Below are 27,310 nucleotides of genomic sequence, written 5' to 3' on the forward strand. Positions count from 1 at the left end.
CGAAAAAACCCAAATTGTGATTTATATTTTTCTTATAAAAATAAATCACTGAAAATAACAGTTATAAAATGATTTCTTTTTAAATGGTTTGGTATGACCTTTATTCGTTTTTGTTGTTATACCCTACACCACCATAGTGGGGAGGGTATTATGCGTTTGTGCAGACTAAAATATTAGTCTAACACCCACCTTAAAGTATACCGATCGACTTAGAATCACTTTCTGAGTCGATTAAACGATGTCCGTCCGTCCGTCTGGTTGGCTGGCCGGCTGGCTGGCTGTCCATGTAAACCTTGTGCGCAGAGTACAGGTCGCAATTTTGAAGATATTTCGATCAAATTTGGTACATATTACTTTTTCGGCCCAAGCCTATTGAAACTGGCTGAAATCGGTCCATTATTTCACCTTGCCCCTATACAAATGTCCCCTCGAAATTAGACTTTATCTGTCATAAATGTTTAATTTTTCGCTCCAAATAAGTTTCATATATACAAAATTCATGTCACCAAATTTTGTTACGATCGGTCCATAATTAGTCATAGCTCCCATATAGACCCGCTTCCGAAAATCACTTTAACATGCATAAATCGCTTAAAAATGTTGGTATACACACAAAATTCAACATAGTTAACTTTAATATAGACATAAATCACACGACCTAATTTTATGGTGATCGGTCCATAATTGGTCATAGCTCCCATATAAGGCCCACTTCCGAAAATCACTCAAAAATATAAATTATTGATATTTTAAAAGAAAAATATTTTTACTCATTTACTTGGTGTAGGGTATTATACTTTCTTACTTGTTTCTTAATGGTTTGGTGTGAAATAAACAATTCATTTGTTCTTGTTCTTAATAACTGTTACTTTCTCTTTTATTTACATAGAATAACATATTATTATTAATTGTTAACAAATTATGGAAATAATATGATAAGTACGAAGTAATGAAGTCTGAGTAACAGAAATGAGAATTTTTTTAAATTGTTATTATAAATTTTGTATATTTAAGCGTTGATTTGCATCAAATGCATTTTTGCCATTTATTTTTCATGTTCGCAAATAAAAGTCACAAGCTAACCTTTACGAAAAAAATTAATTATAAATCACTCATCCAGATTATTTGTGTTTGTTTCTTTTCTGTATCTCTCAACCCTAAACCTAAAATTTTCTCGAATAAATCACTCTCTCAGTGATATATCACAAAAAAATATTTTTAAATGGCTGCGAATGAGAATTTACCATTGAAATGAAAATGAACCCGTTATTTTCGGTCTCTGAAAAATACTATTTCGTAAAATACCATAAAATCGACTTTTAATAGAAAATGTTATAAAAGTAACAAAACTAATCAATATATTAATAAACAACAAAAATCGATGAGTTTTTTTAATCTTTTGACTGATGCTGACCTAACGGTACCAGGTCCCTTCCGGATCCTTGCAGGTCCTCCACAAAGTTAAAATTTTGTAAATGACTTCCTGAAGTCCTTATTTTCATTATTTAATAAAAAATTAACTTTTTCAACGATTTAAAGCCTTGGTCCACAAGGGGTTAACCTTACAAAAGTGTTGTGATTACTACTGTAAAAGTCTTATTAAAAAATTATTTAATAATGAAAACTGAACACTTGCGAAAATATTACTTGTCTGTAGTATATAACAAGCTTACATTCGTAATATTTTTGTAAGCTTGGGAATATAACCAAATAATATTTGTACTCGTTTTTCATTTGTACTTAATTTTTGTAAAATTTATTTATAAATTACTTATTAAGTTTTATTATTTTAACAAAAACTGTATTATCGCCAAAATTCGAAAAAATGCAAATTTTTCAGTTTTTGAAAAAATTTTGCTACTAAAGTAATACTGTTGCAATTGAATGCAAAAGAATCGAAATATGTACGTAATTATCGTTGTAATGAGATATAAATGACAAAATTTGGTTAAAAATGTTAAAGTTATTACAAATTCGCCAGACCATTCAAGTGTTTCAGGCCACTTGAAAAAAAAAATTAGGAAAAAAATTAACATATTTCGAGAAAAATTAAAATAAAAGCTAATTTTTATTTAAAATATATCCATATTTACTTGTGTATGAGTTTTTGTCTTCTTAGGATACCGTTAACCTATTCGCAGGTATGGCCAAAAAAAAATAATTTTTTTAACGGCTGTTTCAAATCTCCATTTTCAAATTATTAAAAATTTTGTTAAACAAATTTCAGAATTTTTTGATCATCACATTGGGATTTATTGAGATCAAAATAGGTAATAAAAATATGAAAAAATTATGTCAATACCTCTTACAGTTTTTCCATACCAGTGATATAAATTTAGCAATGTTCTTATTATGAATGAAAAAAGTTTGGGAAAAAAAGTCATGTTCGATTCATAATATTTATTAAAAAATTCATTCCACCTATGAATTTTTTTTGTGTACGTATTGTGTGTCGAGAAATTATAAAAAAGTGACTAATAAAATTACAAATAAAAAATTTCGCAATAAATAAAAGTAATGAATGCGAGTACAAAAAACAAAAATAATTTGCCATCGATCATAAAATGTTGCATAAAAAAATGCCAAAAATCGGAAATGCATTTCAAGGATTTACAAATGTTTAAATTTCCTTCGTCGGACATGATACTAGGTCAAATAAATATACAACATGGTTTGCAAAAGACCCCAAAAGCATTGGCCACACATCGCTTTAATAAATATAAACTATTTTTTATGAACAATGCAGTTTATGTTATTTTTTTTATTCCCATAATTCTTTAATTGTAGATAAAAACAGCATCTTATTTTCGGTGCGAATCGATATATGTATGTATGTAGTTTTATCTGTACAACAATAAAACACATACTTTTGCCCTACAATTACACAATCGGTCACATTTGCTTTTAAGGTTATTTACAAAAATTGCAAGAAACAAAAATTCTTTTGTTAGGTTTTTGTTTTATTTTTACTTTTTTAATACACACATACAAGCACATACATATATAGGCTGATAAATGAGAATTAAAAGATCTCATAAACAAGAGAATGAGAGCATATGTATTTTTTTCAAAAATATTTTACTTTTCGTTCACATGCTCATTCTATATTATTTATATTCTTTGGAAATACTGAATTCGATGAACAATAAACACTCTGTGCTTTTTTTATTGAATACGTGAAAGTCTCTTAAAAAAACTGATTTTCACAATATTTTCAAATTAATATATAATCATAAACGATGACTTCAAAAAATATGATTGTTTAGCAAACAATTGTTTAATAAATGCCAATAAACTATGTTTTAAAGACTATAGAAAATGTGGTTAGTAAACTAACCACCAAACCGCAAAGATTTAATTCGTATTGGATTTGACATAACGGTTTCTAACGGCTGGTTTCAAGTCGCATCATGTTTCTCAACATTTCTATTTCTAGAGACTTCAAATTGTAGACAATGGCCCATAATCATAGTCAAAAATAAAGTACATTTTAAGAGAATTAAACTCGACTTTACTTAAGATTGGCCTTTAGGCCTATCATAGACAAGTTAAAGTATACTTCTGACGCTGAAGTCGACTCTAAATATAAAACTAGCTGAAGTTGTTTTTAACTCATTTAACAACAGCATCAGCTGTTCTTCGCCGAGTAAAAAAGTTCGTAACAAAGTAAAAAATGTTTAAGTTACAAGATATTGGCAGATATTTTGCAATTATTGAACAGTTATCAATAAAATTAGTACCAAAATATCGTAATTATGATATTAATCTTATCTTTACCATTTTTCCACAACCAACAAACAACTTTCTTTCTTTAGATGTCCTTTACTTTTATTGTTTACGTTTTTTGGATTTTTTTTTTTAATTTTGTATGTCAGCTGTTCAGCGTTGCCACTTGTCTGTTTTTTGTTGTATATTGTCTGAAAACATTTTCTACATTTGCGGTGGCACCCAGATAAAGTCGGTTTAATTTAAAACATACTTTAATTTTGACTATGGTTGCAAATTAATAAAAAGCAGGTTTTTATTTTAAAGTTGTTTTTAAAAAGAACCGACTTTAGTGTTTGACTATGATTATGGGCCAATGTTGTTTACCAGATGATTAACAGCAGTTAATATAACTGTAGACATTAACATATCTGTGGATATTGTTAACATTGAATAAAACCTTTGAGTTGAACATTGAATAGAATATTCAAGAAGCATCGATAGATGGTGCTGGTTACATCTAGAAGGAAATGCAGTGTTTATAACAGGGAAAGGCAAATGACGGGCGCCGTGCCTTTTCATTTACAGGCGTACCTAAATCATAGCGGAAGGCGGAAGCGGCAACGCTACGTCAAACAATAAAAACAAGGTTATCAAAAAAATAAATACAACAACCCGGATTATTTAAACAATAAAGTACATTACAATATTGGTGTTTCTGATTTTTCTTTTGTGATTTGTATACAAAAATTGTATAAAAATACTAACAGCCTGGCGCACGTTGTCGTTTGAACGATAAACAGCTGTTTTGTGGCTCACTAATAATCTTAGTCGAAAGAAAACAAATGCGAACGATAACGTAAGCAACTAAATACAAAATTGCGGCTCACTATTTATATTATCTGATACTTGTACGTACTGAAATGTCAAATTCATTCACTTTGTATTTTAAGACGTCTGTGCAAGAAAACAAAGTATACAGTGGTTTCACGAGACAGAAAATATTCTCGTTTTCTATTTGTCTCTATCTTTATAAACTGCCCTTTTCATTGTTTTGTTTAGTTTATTTGTTTGTTTTGATTACATTACTTTGCCTACCATATTCGCGTTATGTACAGCGTTTTGCTTTAACACATCACTGATATTGTGTACAAAATATTTGCTATCCCTTTTTAAGAGAACTGCCCTATCATCTGATTTTGAATTTTTGAAACGTCAAATTTGACATCTCTGTATACTTTGTGGCAAGAATCTAGTACTAAACAGATGCGTACGTATTTATTATTATACATTTGTGCGAAAATAAGTAGTAAGCAGGCCTTCTGGAAGGCCTTATTTATCAGACACAAGGGCTTATTGCCCCATTCCATACTCATGTATTTTTTACACACGATGTCCTAGCCAGTCAAGGCCTTCTGTTTTACCTTCTTCAACAGGCCTGATAGCAAGCAAGTAATGTCTTTTTTAATAACTTATTTTTTAAGTATACTGTTTTTTAGACTTTACTATAAAATAAACAAACAAAACAAAAAAACTGTTACTTTTTTTCAATTTGCTCATTTTTTTATTGCATGTTTATTTTTAGAAAAACAGAAAAGAATATTGCATTACTGTGTGATACCATTATTTGACGCACAATAAAATAACTAAGCAGTGGTGTAGTGAGTACAACAACAGACTAGCAAACGGATAGTTCGACTCTTGGCTGCGACTTATTTTTTTTTTTTTTGTTTGCAAATACAAAATTCTATAAATAACTCTACTAACAAAACAACTTATTTCCGGCCAAAAAATATAGCTTACTTTTGGGACATCGCGAACAAGTACTTATTCCGCTTAAAACTAAGTAGTCTAATCGTCAAATTCCCCTTATTTTTCGGCTTATTTCTAAGCAAAGTTTTTGCTGGGAACAGAGATCGAAAATAACTCGTTCATATACGAAAAAACCCAAATTGTGATTTATATTTTTATGATAAAAATAAATCACTTAAAATAACAGTTATAAAATGATTTCTATTTAATTTGAATTCAAGTACAATTTAGTAACAATATATTACAAAACGGCAAGATTTTGTAAATATTCTGTTTGTTGTGGATTTTGAATCCATAAATTTGACCAGATACAAATATTATATATCGTAGTACAGTGTCTTCTTTTCAAAAATGTATACAATATATACTTCTAAATTTGACCAGTGGAAAAGATAAGATACAAATATTATATATCGTAGTATAGTGTCTTCTTTTCAAAAATGTTACAATATTTAAGAATTAAAAAATTTATACAAGAGTTTTTACAAAAAATATAATATGTAAACGCACTTCTTTGTCATTATAAATCATACCAAATATGTTATAAAACTGTATTAACAGTGATCTAAAAACAAAATCAAATCCGATTGACATCCCTAATTATAATTTTAAATAATTTCAGAGGATGAATTCTTAAAAGGACCACCAAAACCCAGAGCAGCTGACCTTCTTCTTGAGAACGTACGGCATAGTAAAGATTTGGCTGAAGAAAAAAATCGATCTTATCTCAAATATTCATTTGCAAAAGAAGAATCTCCATTAGATTTTGAAAACAAGGTAAGACATTTTTGGTAAATATTGACCGTCAGTAAATATATAACCGACCCTTCCTGTAAACCGAATCCGAAAAAAATTTTCGATTTCGAAACCAGTTACATATTTTCGTGTTTTGTAAATAAAGGCGCACAGTGTTGCAAATTTTGAAACAGCGTCCAAAAGTCTTTTTTTATTTTGCCGCCAACTTTTAATTTTAAATACTCATATTAAAGTTAACACCTGAGAACCTCGGAAGCCAAAAATTCAAGTCTCTATGTAAACATTTTCTCTATAAACAGGGTGATTCAATATGCACCTTTTTATTATCCGACTAAAAAGTAGGATTTTGAAATAAATTTTGAAAATTCAATCGCTTATAACTTTTTATTTTCAAAAGGGTTTTAATGAAATAAACGGTTTTCATTAAAATGGTGTCATAGCTTCAAGTTGAGTGTATATATGGGGCATTTCACGTCAAGTGAACCAACTTTTGAAATCGATGTCTTCCGATGAAATTTGCACCAATGTTAGTTCTATTGGATAGTAATTCGGACACCATTTTTCAACAAGATCGGTCAAGAACTCTCTGAGTTATAGGAAGTCAAAATTTGACATTTTGGCCAAACAGGTGTTTTTTTTTATCCATATAACTTATTACCTATTGTTCTTAGCAAAATGTGTCCCAAATAGTTTAGATAGCTATTTATGCAATCTTTCGAAAAAAAAATTAAAAAAATTTAATAAAATATTTTTGATTTTTTTTTTTAAATCAAAAATATTTTTGACTTTTTTTTCAAAATGGGCCCTTTTTATTTTTTTTTATTTTTTTTAAGAAAGCTTAGGTCTTTTCCTAAGCGACCTATATGGTCGCTTAGTGGGATGCGAGTGGGATATCTATCAAAAAAAATATTTTGTAACTCAAGATTTAAAATTTTTGAATTTTTTTGCAAAATCAAAAACTTTGTGACTTTTTTTTAAAAAAATGGACCCATTTTTTAATTTTTTTTTTTGCTCAGAAGAAAGCTTATGTGTTTTCCTTTAACACCCTTTTTGTCGCTTAGTGGGATGCGAGTGGGATATCTATAAAAAAAATGTTTTGTAACTCAAGACATACAATTTTTTACTTTTTTTTGAAAAATCAAAAACCTTTTTGACTTTTTTTTTCCAAAATGGACTCTTTTTTTATTAATTTTTTTTCTCAAAAGAAAGCTTAGGTCTTTTCCTTTAAAACCTTTTTGGTCGCTTAGTGGGATGCGAGTGGGATATCTATCAAAATAAATGTTTTGTAACTCAAGACAAATGTTTTTAAATTGATTTTTTTCATATTTGTGTGTAAGTGTTTCTAAAACCTTAAAAATAAAAACCACAACAACTGACCGATAATAGCCACTGGAGGGGTGCAATATGAGGCCGACCGCTATTAATTTTCCACCCCAAAATTTGTCTGAGTTTTGTATCTTGCGGCTTTTTTAGTCAATCCTAGAGGTAGTTTTCAGCGCACGTGATTTTCATTGTTAAAATATCAGGTGCCCCAGAAACAAATTTTTGGAATCAAGTGGAAATATTTTATGGCCCTTCTCCGAAGTACCAGTTTATTTATTATTTTATGACATTTGACTTTAAGAAGTGGGTGGAGAGGTAGAGTTGACAGGTAGGTTATTTATATGGTGGTTTATTTTTATTATTATTTGTAACATTTGGTTAAACTAGGTACTTTAGTATGTAAGCCCTTCTTGACCTTAATAAAAGATTTTAGACTCATTCTTTAAAACGTACTACCTATATGATCTTAAAAAACTATTTATTGTCATTCTGAAGACATACGGAAATCAGTTTTTTAGAAACAGCGTTAAAGTTAAGACGCGTGTTATTTACATAAATACTTACAAAATTCAAAATGTCTACGACTTCTAAAAAGGCTAAGGTTGAAAAGAAATTTATTCGTCTTTTTGTTTTAATCCCTTTAACAAAATGAAGCACAGATCATCAGATATGCGAAATATTTCCGACGGCTTATTAAAAAAATTCCCTACGCTGTCAAAACGATTGAAAATTTGTGGATCATGCAGGAAAGAGCTCGGAAAGTTGAACGAATTACCGAATTTGAATAGTAATGAGCCTTGCGTTGAAGTTATTCCAGATGAAGACAAAAGTAATTCCGAGAATGAAGACAGAACTGTTGATGATGATGGTTATTCTAACTTTTCAAATTCAATGAATGAGTGTCGAAACCAATACCATAAGGATGCAGTAGAAGTTCTTGAACAAATAAAAGAGAAATACAAAACGTCACAGAGTGAAGCTGAAAGAATTCAACTTCTCACGCTTGATCCAAGAACATGGAGTTCTGCAAAAACAATGACTGAGTTTGGAACGTCTCAACGAAAAGCAAGAATTGCTAAACAATTGGTTGCTGAGCGTGGGATTCTCACACTCCCAAACAAAAAGAAGGGAAAAACTTTGGAGTGCGATACTAAATCTCTAATAACTCAGTTTTATCAGCGAGATGATATGAGTCGCCTGATGCCAGGGATGAAAGACTGGATGTCTGTACGAATCGATGGCAAGAAAGTTCAAATGCAGAAGAGAATGGTTCTCTGTAACCTGAATGAATTATTCGCAACATTTCAATCTGAATACGAGGATGTCAAAATTGGATTCACAAAATTTACACAACTGAGGCCAAAACATTGCGTTTTGCAGGAAGCAGCGGAACTCACACAGTATGTGTTTGTATTTACCATGAAAATGTTAAATTGATGTTGAAGGAAATCAACTTAAATTACTTAAAAGATGATTCATCAGAAGATTTACACCATTACCGCGATTGCCTTAAATTGACTATGTGCCCTAATGCTACAACTTCTTGCCACTTAGGTGAATGTTCGAATTGCCCGGAAACCACATCCATCAAAGAAAATTTAATCAACTCTTTTGATCGAGAATGTATTGAGGAGTTAAAATTTGAATCTTGGCTTCAGACTGAAAGATGCACACTGAAAACCATAATTTTAAATGTGGATGATTTTGTGGAAGAACTGTGTAGAGGATTGCTAAATTTGAGAACCCATGACTTTTTAGTCAAAGAGCAGTGGTCATTCTTCAAGGACTTGAAAACACATTTGAAGTCTGGTGAATTCATTATTTCATTTGATTTCGCAGAGAACTATAAATATGTTCTTCAGGATTCCATACAAGCATTCCACTTCAATAACGACCAAACAACTATATTCACAGTAGTTATTTACTACATGAAAGAAGAAAACCTGGAACACAAAAGTATGGCAATCATATCCGACGATTTAAAACATGACACCGTTGCAGTTTATGAGTACCAGAAGATAATACTAAATTATCTAAAATCAAAATTTACAGTAGAAAAGGTATACTACGTTTCGGACGGAGCTCGTCAACATTTTAAAAACATAGTAAAAACAAGTAAGAGTGCTATATTCGGCTATGCCGGATCCTATATACCCTTCACCATTGTTGTTTATGCATTGTTATTTTTTATAATAATTAGTATGTTTATTAGAGTGGGTCAATTTGTATGGAGCCAAAAAAATGCAACAAGCGGTTATCAAAATCGTAATCTACGATGAATTCTAAGAATGTTTGCCGAAGAAACCATGGGTCTAAAATCAAAATGGAGCTTCCGATTTTTAACGCGAAAATTTTCCTTTCGTATTTTATATTTTTGTTTAAATATACTAACATTTTATTAAGCCTTTTAAGTAACTTGACTATGTTTGGGATTGTTCGAAAGAAAAGAATGGAAAAAGATGAATCTTTGCAAATGGAGGAGATTATCAATAAACTACACCCGAGGATGGTTGCAAAATCTCATATTGTGGTTGTGCGAGAACCTAAAACCTATATTTTGGGTCACAGTGTGGGAAATGAAAAATAAAAAAGGTGCAAATAAACTTGTAAGTTCTAAACCAATAATCCCATTTTAATAAAATTTCCCACGACTATCGAGGAGGTGTTGCTAGGCTTATGTTTTGAATACGGACTTTCAACACTAACGTGGGGCGGAGTCTCAAGAACCCAAATTGGGGTGTCTCGGGTATATTACAAATTAAAAATGATGCAAAATTTTTGTTCTCTATCCGATTTGAAATATTTGTATATATGTGGAATCTAGAAGAGAGCTACAAAAATATTACTATAACATTATTTTATATTTTATAGTTTACGAGATATTTACCATTGTAAATTAAAATTTTATGTTTTTTACTTACCTTGGTCTGTATTTTTGCAAATTACGGATCCAAATCTCTCCCGATTTTTTCAAATATATATCCTTTAATTAGGTCAGGAGCCTTCCGAATTAGACCTATCTAAATTTTAAATTTTTGCCAAATTTTCACTTATCGCATAGCTGCTTTCAAAAAATTAAAACATCTTTTGTAAGCCCCAATATGTTCTTAAATATTTTGCAAACGCAATTTATAGCCCGGATCTCGGTACCGTCAACAGAGTCAAAAATCTAAAAAATACCATTTTTGGGATTTTTTAAAGGTTTTTTTTTTGGAATTGTTGGATTCACAAATTTCTTTTTCACTTTTACATTTTGATCAAAATTTTTTATATAAGCGTAAAATTTCACTGCCTTGGCGAATACTGCATTACCAAACATCGGAGAACACTACAATAGCTATTTATTGCGTTTTATGTATTTTAAAGCCATTGATGAGACTAGTGCAAAAGATAAGTTATACATTTTATATATTAACGTATAAGAAATTGTGTATTATTTTCAAAAATTTATAAAATGTATAAGAATTAAAAAATTTATAGAAGACTTTTTGCCGAAATATGGGAATAAACAAATTTTGAGAATCCCAAAAATGGCATTTTTAATATTTTTGACTCTATTGGCGGTACCGAGCTCCGGGCTATAAATTCCCTTTGCAAAATATTTAAGAACATATTGAGGTATATAAAAGTGGTTTTCATTTTTTGAAAGCAGCTATGAGATTAGAGAAAATTTGGCATAAATTTAAAATTTAGATAAAAAAATAGGTCTACTTCTTTACCACGCAGTTATACAAATTTTGAAATTATTTTTCTTCTATAGTATTTCCCAAAATGTTACCGTTGAGAAAAATATAAAAGCATTATTTATTTTGTTTTTATTTTCTGTATAACTAAAGAATAATATAAGTACTTTTTTCGAAAAAAAATTGCGAAAAAACATCCTTTTAAATTTTTTTAAAATTTTTAAGTGCACATAACTTTTGACTTGGTATCGATTTTGAAATAATTATTTCCTTATAATACTAATAAAGTTAGTTGTTAATTAAAAAATATATTGTTACGTTTTAACCTTTTCAAAACGCTGGTTTATTTCCTTTAAATAAACCGGATACTTTTGATTGCAAATAAAAGCCGTTTAGTAGTTTGAAAATTGTAACAACTCTTTATTTCTTTAAAATGTACAACAACAGAATTAAATAGCCACTCAATGTTTTTTTATACACGTTTATAAATTCTCAGAAATACAGACACAATTTATAATGTACACGAATTTACTTGAAAAACACAACACACTTTAAGGCACTTAGTTGATGTTTATTCAAAAAGCGTCTCTGATAAACTCACTAACGACTGCAACCTCTGCCACTATGTATAACACTGCCATCTGCACTCTAACTGCTCTTTAACTGTCAAAGTTCGAATATTCTAGATCATACGCCATCTGTGGTGTACTTTCTACAATGTTCTTTAACTGAATATTCGAAATCGAATACAGCGTTGCCAACTTAGAATCAAATCAACTGAAAGCTTTTATTTAATAATGCCCACAGATATGTTACAGTTTTACAGCACTGTTATTTGAAAGCATTATGCTACTTTTAAATCAGCCGTTAAAATCGTTATATTTGAATTCAAGTACAATTTCGTAACACTGCCCCCCGCTTAAGCCTGTTCGTCCCGAATAGGAATAGATTCACTTCTCCCATAGGCAGCTAGTCGTTCTAGATGTACGACCTTCATTTTACATCTCGGGCTCTTTTCTTTCTGTATTCTGTACACCACGTCGTTTAATTTCTTAATCACCTTGTATGGTCCATCCCAATGGGTTTGTAGTTTGAGAGACAGTCCTTTCTTGCGTTGTGGGTTATACAGCAGTACAAGTTGGCCTTCATTAAATCCCTCAGAATTCGCTGCTCGATCGTATCTGGCTTTTATTTTGTCGCTGGTCATTTTTATTCGTCTGCGTACGAATTCTTGAAGTTCGTTAAGGTCATCTTGCTCTTGGGAAGTGTTTTCATTATTTGATGAGGGCTTAATACCGAATTCTAAATCACCAGGCAACTTGAGTTCTGTCCCGAAGACAATTTTTGCAGGTGTTCGAGAGGTTGAGTCATGAACAGCTGACCTGTATGCCAATAGAAATTTTGGTATATGTTCATCCCAGTCCTTCTGGTGTGCACTGACCACTTTTCTTAAATATTCCTCCAGGGTGCGATTGAATCTTTCGACCATGCCATCAGATTGAGGATGCAGTGGCGTTGTTCTGGTTTTTCTTATTCCGTATAAGTCGCACATTTCCTTGAATACGGCGGATTCAAAATTTCTACCCTGATCCGAGTGCAACTCCAGTGGAACACCATAGCGACACACCCAGTTGTTCACAAATACGCTTATAACCGTTTTAGCTTCCTGATTGGGTATTGCATATACCTCTGGCCATTTGCTGAAATAATCCATAACCACTAGAACGTAACGGTTTCCAGCATCACTGACAGAGAAAGGGCCTGCTACATCCATCGCAATCCGCTCGAATGGCGCACCTGAGTTATACTGCTGAAGTTGTCCACGACTTCTTCTTACTGGGCCCTTCGCTGCTATGTATTGTGGACAATTGGCTACCCAATCGGCTACTGCTTGCTGACAACCCACCCAATAAAAACGTTGTTTTAGCTTCTCTAAGGTTTTTGTCACACCAAGATGACCACAACTGGTCCCGTCATGAAACTCTTTCATTACTTCGTTTATTTTAGAGGATGGTACAACAATTATATTTGTCACTGTTTTACCGTCAGCACTTTCCCATATGCGGTATTTGTAGACTATTCCATAGGGCCCAATATGATTTCATCAGCGGATTTTCGGCCGATATTTCATTGCGGGCTGGCCTTCTTCTTTTGCCGATATTATTTTTGACAGTATGGGGTCATTTCTCTGCGCGCCGTGTTTCAAACCCTTCCGGTGCTCGATGCTAAAGTCATAGCTCTGAAGCCGCTCAATCCAACGAGCCAGTTGCCCTTCAGGTTGTTTAAATTGCAACAACCACCTGAGGGCAGAAGGGCATCACATTAAACTGCCATAATCCATGACTAGCACTAAACGCAGTTTTCTCTTTGTCTTTTTCTGCAATCTCTACCTGCCAATAACCACTTTGCAAGTCCAATGTGGAGAACCATTTTGTTCCAGCTAATGTGTCCAGGGTGTCGTCAATTCTTGGTAGCGGGTAGCTGTCTTTTTTGGTAACGTCGTTCAGCTTTCTATAATGGACGCAAAACCTAGTGCTGCCGTCTTTCTTTTTAACTAACACAACAGGCGAGCTCCAAGGACTTGAAGATGGTTCGATTACTCCATCCCGCTCCATTTCCATTTCTTGCGCTAGTGCAAATGAGACTATTTCAGCAAATTATGGTTTAGGTGTAGCACAAACCGCATGTTTTATTTCAGGATCGCGAATGCCATTGACGAATGCCTCTATCTTGATATGGTCCAAAAATGGGTTGTTCTCCCCTGGATAGGTAAGCTGTAGCCAACGTTCGATTTCCAACGCAAAATCTTGTAGCGTCTCATTGGGTTTCTGCTCTCTACCACGCAATTCCATTCGGTATAATTCTTTTTTATGTTCGCCACCGTACTTACGTTGTAGCGTTGCTACAACGCTATGTCATCATAACAATTTCTGTTGCTTGCTGGCATTCCCTTTTAAGGCCAATATCAATTCTATAGCTTTTTCTTCATTGTTCCACATGTTTCTAATGACAACTGTATCAAACTGGAACTTGAAAACATTAAATGGTGTGCTGCCATCAAAACTAGGTGCCTTTATTCTGCTAGATGCTTCTGAAATAACTCGCACCGGTCCATCTTGGCATTGAAGATTATTAACTTTTATTTCTAGGTCATGCAGTTTTTGATCAACACCATTTTCTAAATCTGACACCTTCTTGTCAATACCATCCACTCTGCTGCTAAAAGCTTCAGACATTTCCTGAATTTTCTCTTCTGTGACTCTAGATGATTCTTGAAATTTCGCTTCCATTTCAGCTAGGAGTTTCTCGTTGTTGACTTGAACTTCAGCTAATAATTTTTCATTGTTGACTCTAGAAGTTTCTTGAACTTCAGCTAATAGCTTCTCGTTGTTTACTTGAGTTTTTTCTAAGATGGTTCTAGAATTTTCGTTCAATTTCGCTTCCAGGTTCTCGTTGTTTACTTTAGAAGTTTCTTGAACTTCTTTAAATTTCTCCATCATAACAGCAAACATTGTGGATAAATCCATGCTGCTTATTGTTGCACGGGTAGAACTTCCATTTCTTCCTTATACTCAAATTCGTAAGCACCGATGTCAATATCACGCCGCTTGAATTCGTCTATCAGCCTCTTCTGCAATTCTGCCTTGTTACCTGCTGTTGGTAGCTCCAACTTACTCAATTCTTTCTTGAGTTGTTCAACTTTTAGTTCCTCAAACTTCATGCTTATTAATTTGCAATCCCACTTCTGACACCAATTGTTACGTTTTAACCTTTTCAAAACGCTGGTTTATTTCCTTTAAATAAACCGGAAACTTTTGATTGCAAATAAAAGCCGTTTAGTAGTTTGAAAATTGTAACAACTCTTTAAAATGTACAACAACAACAGAATTAAATAGCCACTCAATGTTTTTTATACACGTTTATAAATTCTCAGAAATACAGACACAATTTATAATGTACTTTAAGGCACTTAGTTGATGTTTATTCGAAAAGCGTCACTGATAAACTCACCAACGACTGCAACCTCTGCCACTATTTATAACACTGCCATCTGCACTCTAGATTGCTCTTTAACTGTCAAAGTTCGAATATTCTAGATCATACGCCATCTGTGGTGTACTTTCTACAATGTTCTTTAACTGAATATTCGAAATCGAATACAGCGTTGCCAACTTACAATCAAATCAACTGAATGCTTTTATTTAATAATGCCCACAGATATGTTACAGTTTTACAGCACTGTTATTTGAAAGCATTATGCTACTTTTAAATCAGCCGTTAAAATCGTTATATTTGAATTCAAGTACAATTTCGTAACAATATATTTGAAAAAAATCCGGAGAAATTTGGATCCGCTATTTGCAAAAATACAGACCAAGGTAGGTAAAAAATATAAAATTTTAAATTTCAATGGTGAATATCTCGTAAACTATAAAATATAATATATAGTTATAGGGATATGTTTTGTAGCTCTCGTCTTGTAGATTCTACATATGTATGTAAAAATCTTTCAAATCGGATAGAGAACAAAAATTTGGCATCATTTTAATTTTTAATATTCCCGAGACACCCCAATTTGGGGCCTTGAGGCTCCGCCCCACCTCAATGTTGAAAGTCTGAACAACTGCTCGGGTGAAGTTTATTGTTACTTTTCTCCATTTGCAAAGATTTATCTTTTTTGCCTTTTAAAAAAGCCCAAACATAGTCAAGTTTCCTAAAAGGCTCAATAAAATGTTAGCATATTTAAACAAAAATATAAAATACGAAAGGAAAATTTTCGCGTTAAAAATGGGAAGCTCCATTTTGATTTTAGAGTCTAAAATTTAGACCCATGGTTTCTTCGGAAAAACTTCTTAGAATTCATCGTAGATTACGATTTTGATAACCGCTTTGTCGAGAAAAAAATTTACCCACTCTAATGTATGTATATTAGGGTGGCCCTTAATAAACGAAAGTTGGATTTTGGCCATTCTCACCCTCCAGTTTGGTGAATATTAGTAAAAAATCATACTGAAAAAATTTTAAGTAAATCGGTTGGTGATAAGACGTGCCGCAAGCCCTCTGAAGTTTTGAGATGCATTTACAAGGGGAAAAATTAATTTTTTTCAGTTTTTGTAAAAATTTTGCCATTAAAAAAATTACTTTTGCAATTTGATTTAAAAGAATCGAAATGTGTACGTAATTGTCGTTCTAATGAGACATAAAAAACAGAAATTGGTCAAAAAATTTTAAAGTTATTAAAAATTCGCCAGGCCATTAACGTGTCTCAGGCAACTAGAATAAGAAAGGTAGGAACAAAATGAACATATTTTGATAAATATTAAAATTAAAGCTCATTCTTACTTAAAATATGTCCATATTTACTTGTATATGAGTTTTTGTCTTCGTAGGATACCGCTAACCTATTCTTAGGTATGAACAAAAAAATACATTTTTTTTAACGGCAGTTTCAAAACTCCATTTTCAAATTTTTAAATATTTTGTTAAACAAATTTCAGAATTTTTTTATCATCTCATTGGGATTTATTAAGAATATAATAGGGAATAAAAATGTGAAAAAATTATGAAAATATCTCTTATAGTTTTTCCGTACCTGCGATTTAAATTTTGAAATTTTCGAGAAAAACCAATTATTTGGCAATTTTTAGGCGAATGAGCTCTATTTCCTTACTCTTACGAATATACAGAATATTATAGTCCAGATAATTCTAAATATACTCTGAAACTTTTACTAAAATCGGTCAACGTTAATCCTTAAATCGTGAAGGTCAAAGTCAAATTTTTCAATATTTGGAATTTTTCATGGAGGGATAGCCAAATATTATATACTTTTGGGCCGATTTTGATGAAACTTAAGAAAAATATAACATAAACTCAAGGGTTTATAATAACAGCACAAGAATGTAAATTAACGCTTAATGGCACTTGGGATTAAAATGACCCCAAACTTTTAAAATCATAATTTTTTATGGTTAATTTTAATTTTTCTGCTGTTGTTGTAAATATTAGGCTTTGTATTATATTTTGTAAAATTTCATCAAAATCGGCCCAAAAATATACAACATTTCGAAATCTTTCCAAAAGAAATTCCAAATATTGAAATATTTGACCTTCACGATTTAAGGGTTAATGTTTTCCGATTTTATTAAAACTATAATATTCTGAATAAGTTTTGCTTAAAATTCATAAGAGTAAGGAAATAGAGCTCATTCGCCTAAAAATTGACAAATAATTGGCTTTTCTCGAAAATTTCAAAATTTAAATCGCAGGTACCGAAAAAGTTAAGAGATATTTTCATAATTTTTTCACATTTTTATTCCCTATTATATTCTTAATAAATCAAAATGAGATGATCAAAAAATTCTGAAATTTGTTTAACAAAATTTTTAAAAATTTGAAAATGGAGTTTTGAAACTGCCGTTAAAAAAAAATTATTTTTTTGTTCAACCTAAGAATAGGTTAGCGGTATCCTACGAAGACAAAAACTCATATACAAGTAAATATGGACATATTTTAAGTAAGAATGAGCTTTAATTTTAATATTTATCAAAATATGTTAATTTTGTTCCTACCTTTCTTATTCTAGTTGCCTGAGACACGTTAATGGCCTGGCGAATTTTTAATAACTTTAACAGTTTTTGACCAATTTCTGTTTTTTATGTCTCATTAGAACGACAATTGCGTACACATTTAAATTAAATTGGAAAAGTAATTTTTTAATGGCAACATTTTTACAAAAACTGAAAAAATTTCTTTTTTCCCCTTGTAAATGCATCTCAAAACTTCAGAGGGCTTGCGGCAAGTCTTATCCCCAACCGATTTACCTAAAATTTTTTCAGGATGATTTTTTTTACTAATGTTCTCCAAACTGGAGGGTGAGAATGACCAAAATCCAGCTTTCGTTTATTAAGGGCCACCCTAATGTATATGTTTCCACCACTTTTGAAATAGCTTTCATATTACATATTTTAAAAATTGTGTTTAATTTTACATAAATTTAAGGTTTGATGGAATAGAACCTTAGGGAATTTCTAATATTTACTAAAAGACCTAGTACCATTTTACCTACTTTATTTACATACCTATTTCGTTTTGCTTTTTTTGCTCGTTTTGAGCTTTATAAATTTTTTGGACTCAAGTCTGATGTTTATACCACCATATACATTTTTTCGGCCAAAGGACGAAGCGTATTGGAACTGGCTGAAATCGGTCCATTATTTCACTTAGCCCCTATATAAATTTCCTCCCGAAATTGGACTTTATCCGTCATATATGTATAATTAATATAGGTATCTACACAAAATTCCTTTCCAAATAAGTTTTATGTATACGGAAATCATGTCACCTAATATCATGGCGATCGGTCCATAATTAGTCATAGCTCGCATATAAGGCCCTTTAACGAGCATAAATCTCTTAAAAATGTTGGTAGCTACACACAGTTCAACACAAATAACTTTAATATAGACAAAAATCAGATGACCTAATTTCATGGTGATCGTTTTTAGAGAATTGCATCATTAGATTTCTAAAAAATAACTGTAAAAAAATAGACTTTTTGCAACAAAAAAAATACCACTGTATGGCGTATCGACTTCGCTATCTATAACGATCCAGAATATATGTATATACTTTGTGGGGTCGCAAATGAAAAATGTAGAAATTACAAACGGAATGACAAACTTATATATACCCTTGACAGTCATGGTGAAGGGTATACAAATTAATAATCATCAATGCCAAGATGGACCGGTGCGAATTATTCTAGAAACCTCTAGTAAAGCGTACCAGTTAGCAATAGAAATAATTATAATGACATAATCAGGGCAACCAAAAATATGCTCTAAAGTGTTTTATGTGCATTAAATATGCACTTAAAAAAAAAAAATATTCTATTAAAATATAAAAAATATGCACTTAAAAGTTGTTGGTTATTGTTTGATTTCAAAATTTCATTAAAAAATATATACATATGAAGTAAATAAAATATTGAGCTAATAAATTAAAATTGGTTATTATAGTATTAAATTTAGATTTTAGTGAATTTGGCACTACATGAAAATAGTTTGATTCAATGTTTGGTAATTAGTGGCATAATATTTTACTTTCTCAATCCATGTGTCCCAATGTTTATACGATCCCTACTGAGGATGTACACAATCAATTTCTAGAAATGTTTCTATTCTATATGAAGCTTTAAAAACTTTTTTCCCATTTAAATAATGTTTCAAAAACTCTATGAATAGTAGGGTATTCAATCGGTTAACCGTTAAGCGACCTGCAGCTCACTGCCTACTGAGTTTATAAACTAAAGTCGCAGAAAGATTTTTTTGGATTTGTAGATTGTTCCGTTAAGAGATTCCAGTGCCCTAGAACATTAATCATGGGGTTTTTGGAACCCAAAAAGTTAAAAAATATTCCAATGCCAATCGTACAACGGAGCACATGTAATGTTTGGTTTTAAAAACGGTTTACAAGCTAACATAAAGGAGTCAAATCCGCAAGCCATTTTGGTTCATTGTTTATCCGACAGGCTAAACTTAGTTATTGTGGATTCGTGTTCACACATATGACTAAGCCAAGCTCTTCAAATTAAACAGTATAATAACATAATATAATAAACAGCCTTTGCACAACTAGATGGAGTTGTAGATATAAAAATTGTATGTCAGCAATTAAAAATTATGCTGTAATTAAAAGTGATCTTGAAGATTTCAACATTAGGTAAAAGCTAAAATCTGGATTTGCCGGATTCTATTCCTTCAGTTGATTATTGGAAGTTAAATATATATAATCCAGTAATAGATAGCATAATTTTTAATATCGAATACCGATTCCAAAACATTCCATTACCTAAAGCTGTTAACAATTTCTTTAAATTAGATTTGGATGGCGCCGATGAATTCATTATTAATTACATGTTTTGCATGATAATTGATATGATAAAATTCAAAATTGACAAGAATATCTCTCCAAGCATCTCCACCCCATTGTGGAGCGAAGTGGTTAGTTTACTAACCACCGTGGCGGTTGGCATTAAAAATAACTATGATACAAATTTTTGTTTCGTATAAATTTTTTGGAAATCGAAACACCAAACAACCGAAATATCTTTATTTTATTGAATGAGTGAAAGTCTCTTAAAAAAACAGATTTTTACAATATTTTCAAATTAATATATTTATCTAACCAGAGCACCCTGACGGCAAAGTTTTGCAAAAAATCATAAGCGAAGACTTCAAAATATATAATAGTTTAGCTAAATGGCAATATATGACAATAAACTATGTTTTAAAGACTATAGAAAATGTGGTTAGTAAACTAACCACCAAACCGCAAAGAGTTAACCGTTGACAATGAGAGTAAGCGTACTTTAATAGTTTTACGGCCATTTTCACAATGTACGATTATTTAATTTTTAACAGAAAATTAACTAACCGTCGGTTTGTTTAACGGGGACCATTTAACCAACGGTTACCGATTTACGTTTCGCCATCATTTTATTACTTAACAAAAGCAGTCAGTATAAAGTATGGCAATACTGCATACATTTGTTTACGATAAATAGTGTAATGAAAGATTGAAATATAAAAATTTTCTAAAAAGGCGTCATCAAAAAATAATAATTTGTGTTTTAGTTGTATAATAAAAAAACTCAAAAATATTAAGGTACCCAACTGTAAAATTTAAAGTATACATATTGGACATTTATAGCAAGAAACAAACTGAAAAACAACAAGCAAAAGTGCACATTTGTTGTTTGGTTTGAATTTTTTTTCTGAAGTTCATTATCCGGGTGATATCTGGATCACGCCATGCAAAATTTCTTTTTCTGCGCTTGACATTTTTAAAAATTATAAATATATGTATATTACAAAAATATAAATGTTGTTTATCCATGTTCTTTTACAGTAATTTTGACTTACCTGCACAACCAACTTTGTACGATATTTTGTGCAGATACGTTAAAAATTCAGTTAACCTTAATGCACTGATCCTAATAATTTAATAATTTACATGAAGCATTGTAATTTTTCCGCCTAAAAATAACGACGAATTTGCTATTTTAGCTACTTTTAAAATTATTAAGAATTTTACAACATAATTTTTTATACAAAATCGTATTTTTCTTATTTTGTTTTGATTTAATTTTATATTAGGCAGCTAAATGAAATTTGTTGCATGAAAACTAGTTAAATGTGCAGGTATGAACAATGCACTTAAATTAACGAATTTGTATGGAGTTTGGCAAATAAATATATAAGTTTGTTCGGTTATATTTAACAACTTTGTTGTTAAATAGTGTCAGTTAAGAATTAAACAATGTGCAATTGTGTCACGTTAACTTTTAATCAAGGACTTAATAGTTTAACTTTTATTCGATAAAAATTGTTTATACGATCCCTACTGAGGATGTACACAATCAATTTCTAGAAATGTTTCTATTCTATATGAAGCTTTAAAATTTGTTTTCCCATTTAAATAATGTTTCAAAAACTCTATGAATAGTAGGGTATTCAATCGGTTAACCGTTAAGCGACCTGCAGCTCACTGCCTACTGAGTTTATAAACTAAAGTCGCAGAAAGATTTTTTTGGATTTGTAGATTGTTCCGTTAAGAGATTCCAGTGCCCTAGAACATTAATCATGGGGTTTTTGGAACCCAAAAAGTTAAAAAATATTCCAATGCCAATCGTACAACGGAGCACATGTAATGTTTGGTTTTAAAAACGGTTTACAAGCTAACATAAAGGAGTCAAATCCGCAAGCCATTTTGGTTCATTGTTTATCCGACAGGCTAAACTTAGTTATTGTGGATTCGTGTTCACACATATGACTAAGCCAAGCTCTTCAAATTAAACATTATAATAACATAATATAATAAACAGCCTTTGCACAACTAGATGGAGTTGTAGATATAAGAATTATATGTCAGCAATTAAAAATTATGCTGTAATTAAAAGTGATCTTGAAGATTTCAACATTAGGTAAAAGCTAAAATCTGGATTTGCCGGATTCTATTCCTTCAGTTGATTATTGGAAGTTAAATATATATAATCCAGTAATAGATAGCATAATTTTTAATATCGAATACCGATTCCAAAACATTCCATTACCTAAAGCTGTTAACAATTTCTTTAAATATATATATATACAATATTACATTTTTAAATATAGAAAGTTTAGATATAAATAAATCTTTTCAACTCAAAAATAGTATTTTGTCTAACTAATATAATAAGGAACAAATAACAGTTTAGATCAAGAGGAAAACTAAAAAAAAATCCCATTTAAATATAAAAAAAAATTATAAAAATATTTTATAAAATAAATTAGCAGTTTTAAATATTGAAAATGAAGTAGTTATGTTAGCAAACTCAATTTTTGTGATATTTTAGTCATAGAGAATAGACATAGAGCGAAAACTCTCCTGTCAAAGACCTAACTCAATTGTCAGAAACCTAAGTGCTGAGAATGTATTAGTAGAAAAAACTATGTGAACACAAAAACATCACTCGTATGTGTGATTATTTTTAGTAATTTTTTTGTTTGATTTTTTTCTAGTTTTCGCTCTATGTTTCTCTATGATTTTAGTTTTACTATTTGGGAAGTGCACTTGCCCACCCCAGAGTAATAGTCTAGCTACGCTTATGCTAATATCTATAAAAATATTATACAAAAATATTTGAATATCATGGTAACACTTTATTGTTATTAATAAAAATAATAAAATTTGGTTTCATGCCGCAAATGGACTTAAAAATAACAAATGCTCATATATAAAAGGTTTATTTATTAAATTATCTGTAATTTTTTTATATTTGTGGCATTTTGGCGACATCATTCTCCTTCGCTAACATTTACAAAATGAACTTTTACTTGCATGTGTAAACGTTCAAGCAACTTGTAGACATTTCGATGTATTTTCGACATTTTGTGTAAACGCAGCGTAAGTCATTTAAAATTATCACCAATGACGTCATTGCAACAACATAAGATAATAAAAATATTTTGTGTGTGTCAACGCTGCAATGGTTCTTAACTCTTTCAGCCACGCTTTTTTGTGTATAAGTTTAAAATCAAAACAATTGCATTTATACTTAAATCAAGGTTAGTTTATTATAAAAAGTAAGAAAAAATTAATCAAAACATGAAAAAAACACCCCATTGTGGAGCGAAGTGGTTAGTTTACTAACCACCGTGGCGGTTGGCATTAAAAATAACTATGATACAAATTTTTGTTTCGTATAAATTTTTTGGAAATCGAAACACCAAACAACCGAAATATCTTTATTTTATTGAATGAGTGAAAGTCTCTTAAAAAAACAGATTTTTACAATATTTTCAAATTAATATATTTATCTAACCAGAGCACCCTGACGGCAAAGTTTTGCAAAAAATCATAAGCGAAGACTTCAAAATATATAATAGTTTAGCTAAATGGCAATATATGACAATAAACTATGTTTTAAAGACTATAGAAAATGTGGTTAGTAAACTAACCACCAAACCGCAAAGAGTTAACCGTTGACAATGAGAGTAAGCGTACTTTAATAGTTTTACGGCCATTTTCACAATGTACGATTATTTAATTTTGAACGGAAAATTAACTAACCGTCGGTTTGTTTAACGGGGACCATTTAACCAACGGTTACCGATTTACGTTTCGCCATCATTTTATTACTTAACAAAAGCAGTCAGTATAAAGTATGGCAATACTGCATACATTTGTTTACGATAAATAGTGTAATGAAAGATTGAAATATAAAAATTTTCTAAAAAGGCGTCATCAAAAAATAATAATTTGTGTTTTAGTTGTATAATAAAAAAACTCAAAAATATTAAGGTTACAATTTAAAGTATACATATTGCACATTTATAGCAAGAAACAAACTGAAAAACAACAAGCAAAAGTGCACATTTGTTGTTTGGTTTGAATTTTTTTCTGAAGTTCATTATCCGGGTGGTATCTGGATCACGCCATGCAAAATTTCTTTTTCTGCGCTTGACATTTTTAAAAATTATAAATATATGTATATTACAAAAATATAAATGTTTTTTATCCATGTTCTTTTACAGTAATTTTGACTTACCTGCACAACCAACTTTGTACGATATTTTGTGCAGATACGTTAAAAATTCAGTTAACCTTAATGCACTTATACTGATCCTAATAATTTAATAATTTACATGAAGCATTTTAATTTTTCCGTCTAAAAATAACGACGAATTTGCTATTTTAGCTACTTTTAAAATTATTAAGAATTTTACAACATTATTTTTTATACAAAATCGTATTTTTCTTATTTTGTTTTGATTTAATTTTATATTAGGCAGCTAAATGAAATTTGTTGCATGAAAACTAGTTAAATGTGCAGGTATGAACAATGCACTTAAATTAACGAATTTGTATGGAGTTTGGCAAATAAATATATAAGTTTGTTCGGTTATATTTAACAACTTTGTTGTTAAATAGTGTCAGTTAAGAATTAAACAATGTACAATTGTGTCACGTTAACTTTTAATCAAGGTTAATAGTTATAACTTTTATTCGATAAAAATTGCGAATAATTATTAATAATAAATTATTATTTTATTTATAAGAATAATTATTATTTCCAATTCTTATTATTAAAAATTGATGATAACTATTATGGGTATCAAATAAAAATATTTCTCTAGCATAACTATTACTATTCGATAGATATATTATTAATTATTTTTAATAGTTATGAATAAGAAATAACATAACTGTTATAACTCATTTTATATAATAAAGTTTAGTCACACAATTTTTTTAATAAATGAAGTTTTATTGCAGTTAAGAGGTTTAAATTGAAACAAAACATAAAAACATTGCTCTATTTAAAAAGAAATAACACTTGTTTACTTTAAAATTATTGTTAAAATCTATAATAAAAAGGGAACACCAAAATTACAACTGCTATCGCAACGAAATATGATATCAATGTTTTATGCACTTGAAAATTTATTATACCTAAATATTAAAATACTTTATACTTTAGTTTTATTGTAAATTAATTCGAGATATAACTACTTCAAATTAAGAATCAAATGCAAAGCCTATTTATATGACCAATGAATACAAATCAGGTTATACACCTAATGTATCCACGAGCATAATCTGCAAAAATACAACAATTAATATCAAGAAAATATTCAAAATAATTATTATCGTAAATAAAAATAATAAAAATCTTTAGTAATAGTTATCTGTAAGAGAAATATATATTTATTGGATATAATAATTATGTTTAAAAAATATTAATTTTCATTATACATAATAATTAAAACCAATTTATATAAAATATTTCTTAAAATGGTAAATTTTTTGGTACCTGAAAAATTAACATAATTATTATTTAGGGTCCTTGCTTTTAATCGTAGATTGTTAAAATGACCGTTAGTCTTATTAATATATCGGTATAAATTCCAATGGTTTTGAATCGGTAAAGATTTATTATAAAAAAACTATATTATTGCATAATTGTTTATTATATAATCGTAATGTACATATTTCTTGTCTTTATCTGAAGTAATAATGTAGATCTATTAAATTCATTTCAGGCTGTTTCCAGCGTGTCCGTTCGCTCTAAATATGTTTACGACAACGTTCTAGTAAAAGGAAAAGCTGGAGAAGATAGCGATACATCTCGTAGAGTCAATGCAACCAAGGCACGCCTCCACGATTTAGAGGAAGAAATTTCAACTATGACGAGTAAACAAAATGAGCGTGAAAAACGAAAACAAAACTTAAAAAAAATTTTGTCCTCATCTTCGAACAATGAAAATATTGAATAATCGATGATATTAATCTATAATCAGTTTTACAATATGTACATACATATGTTGCGTATTTAAAACGTCAAAGTGTAATCCATGAATATATAAATTAAATACTATATTTAATTAAAAAATATCTGCATTTTTAATTATCTTTTGTTTAATTTTGTTATCAAATCTAACTTGGCCGGAAAAATATCAAATACCTGCATACAGTGCCTCTCCTAAAATTGTTCTATAGATTGTATTCGTAAAAATATCTGGATGATAGGAAAAATTTACCTAGTGGCGCAACGGCTCTGAAGTTTGCAGATCCCTTTTTTTGGCAAGAATGTTGCCATTAAAATTCATTATAATGAGATATAAAATACAAAATTTGATTAATAAATTTTAAATTTATTAAAAATGTAGGTAAACAAATAATTATGTATACTACTTATCAGCACAGTGCTGCCAATATTAACTGTTTAAGCTGGTAACATTAACATTAAAGACGCTGAAAGATGAAGAAATTGAATTTTCTAGTTTTGTCCGTTAGACAATTCATAAAACATCTATAATATGGCATTGTGTATATAAATAGTAACAGCAACTTAGAGTTAGTAAGTTTATCATAGGCGCTGTTAGAGTTAACTTCTTGTAAATTATAAAGTGAGTTTATTAAAAGAAAGTGATTAATTATTTAAATTGTTGTGTAAATTAAAACAAATAAACTAGTGATCGCTTTTATTTGATATTAAAATAATACGGTTTATTTAAAGGAAATACGCAACGTAACAATTGGTATCAGAAGTGGGATTGCAAAACAAGAAGCAGTTATGAAGTTTGAGAAGATAAAAGTAGAACAACTCAAGAAAGAATTGAGTAAGTTTAAGCTATCAACAGCAGGTAATAAGGCGGAATTGCAGAAAATGTTCCATAGGCATGCTGCACAGTGGGGTAGAATCAAAATTTTTTTGGAAATAAATCTGGCATTTCTAAACTGCTGGTCCGATCGGGATAAAATTTGACATCGGCGTAGACAAGGAGTATTCGAGTTTAAGTTATTGGACCCTACAAATGCTCCAGGCGCATAGCGCTGCGGGGGCTCAAAGAAGGGTACCTTCGACATGTAAATTGTTTAAAGACTTGCCATTTTTTTGTTTCCCATCCGATTTCAAACATTTTTGGAAATTTCCGTGTTATAGGCATTTGAGAATTTAAATTTAAAAATGTTGCTATACCTTG

General features: G+C 30.4%; 1 protein-coding gene across 1 annotated transcript in view; it reads left to right on the plus strand.

Annotated features, from left to right (window-relative positions):
* Positions 1 to 26,217, plus strand: part of LOC135954406 (uncharacterized) — a 157,103-nt gene extending 130,886 nt beyond the window's left edge. Inside the window, exons 5-6 of the mRNA XM_065504572.1 lie at positions 6,140 to 6,294; positions 25,868 to 26,217. Of these exons, the coding sequence (XP_065360644.1) occupies positions 6,140 to 6,294; positions 25,868 to 26,101 (389 nt within the window). The 3' untranslated portion in view covers positions 26,102 to 26,217. The remainder of the gene's footprint in view (positions 1 to 6,139; positions 6,295 to 25,867) is intronic.
* Positions 26,218 to 27,310: the final 1,093 nt, after the last annotated feature.

Source organism: Calliphora vicina, chromosome 3, assembly GCF_958450345.1.
Source record: "Calliphora vicina chromosome 3, idCalVici1.1, whole genome shotgun sequence".
NCBI lineage: Eukaryota > Metazoa > Arthropoda > Insecta > Diptera > Calliphoridae > Calliphora > Calliphora vicina.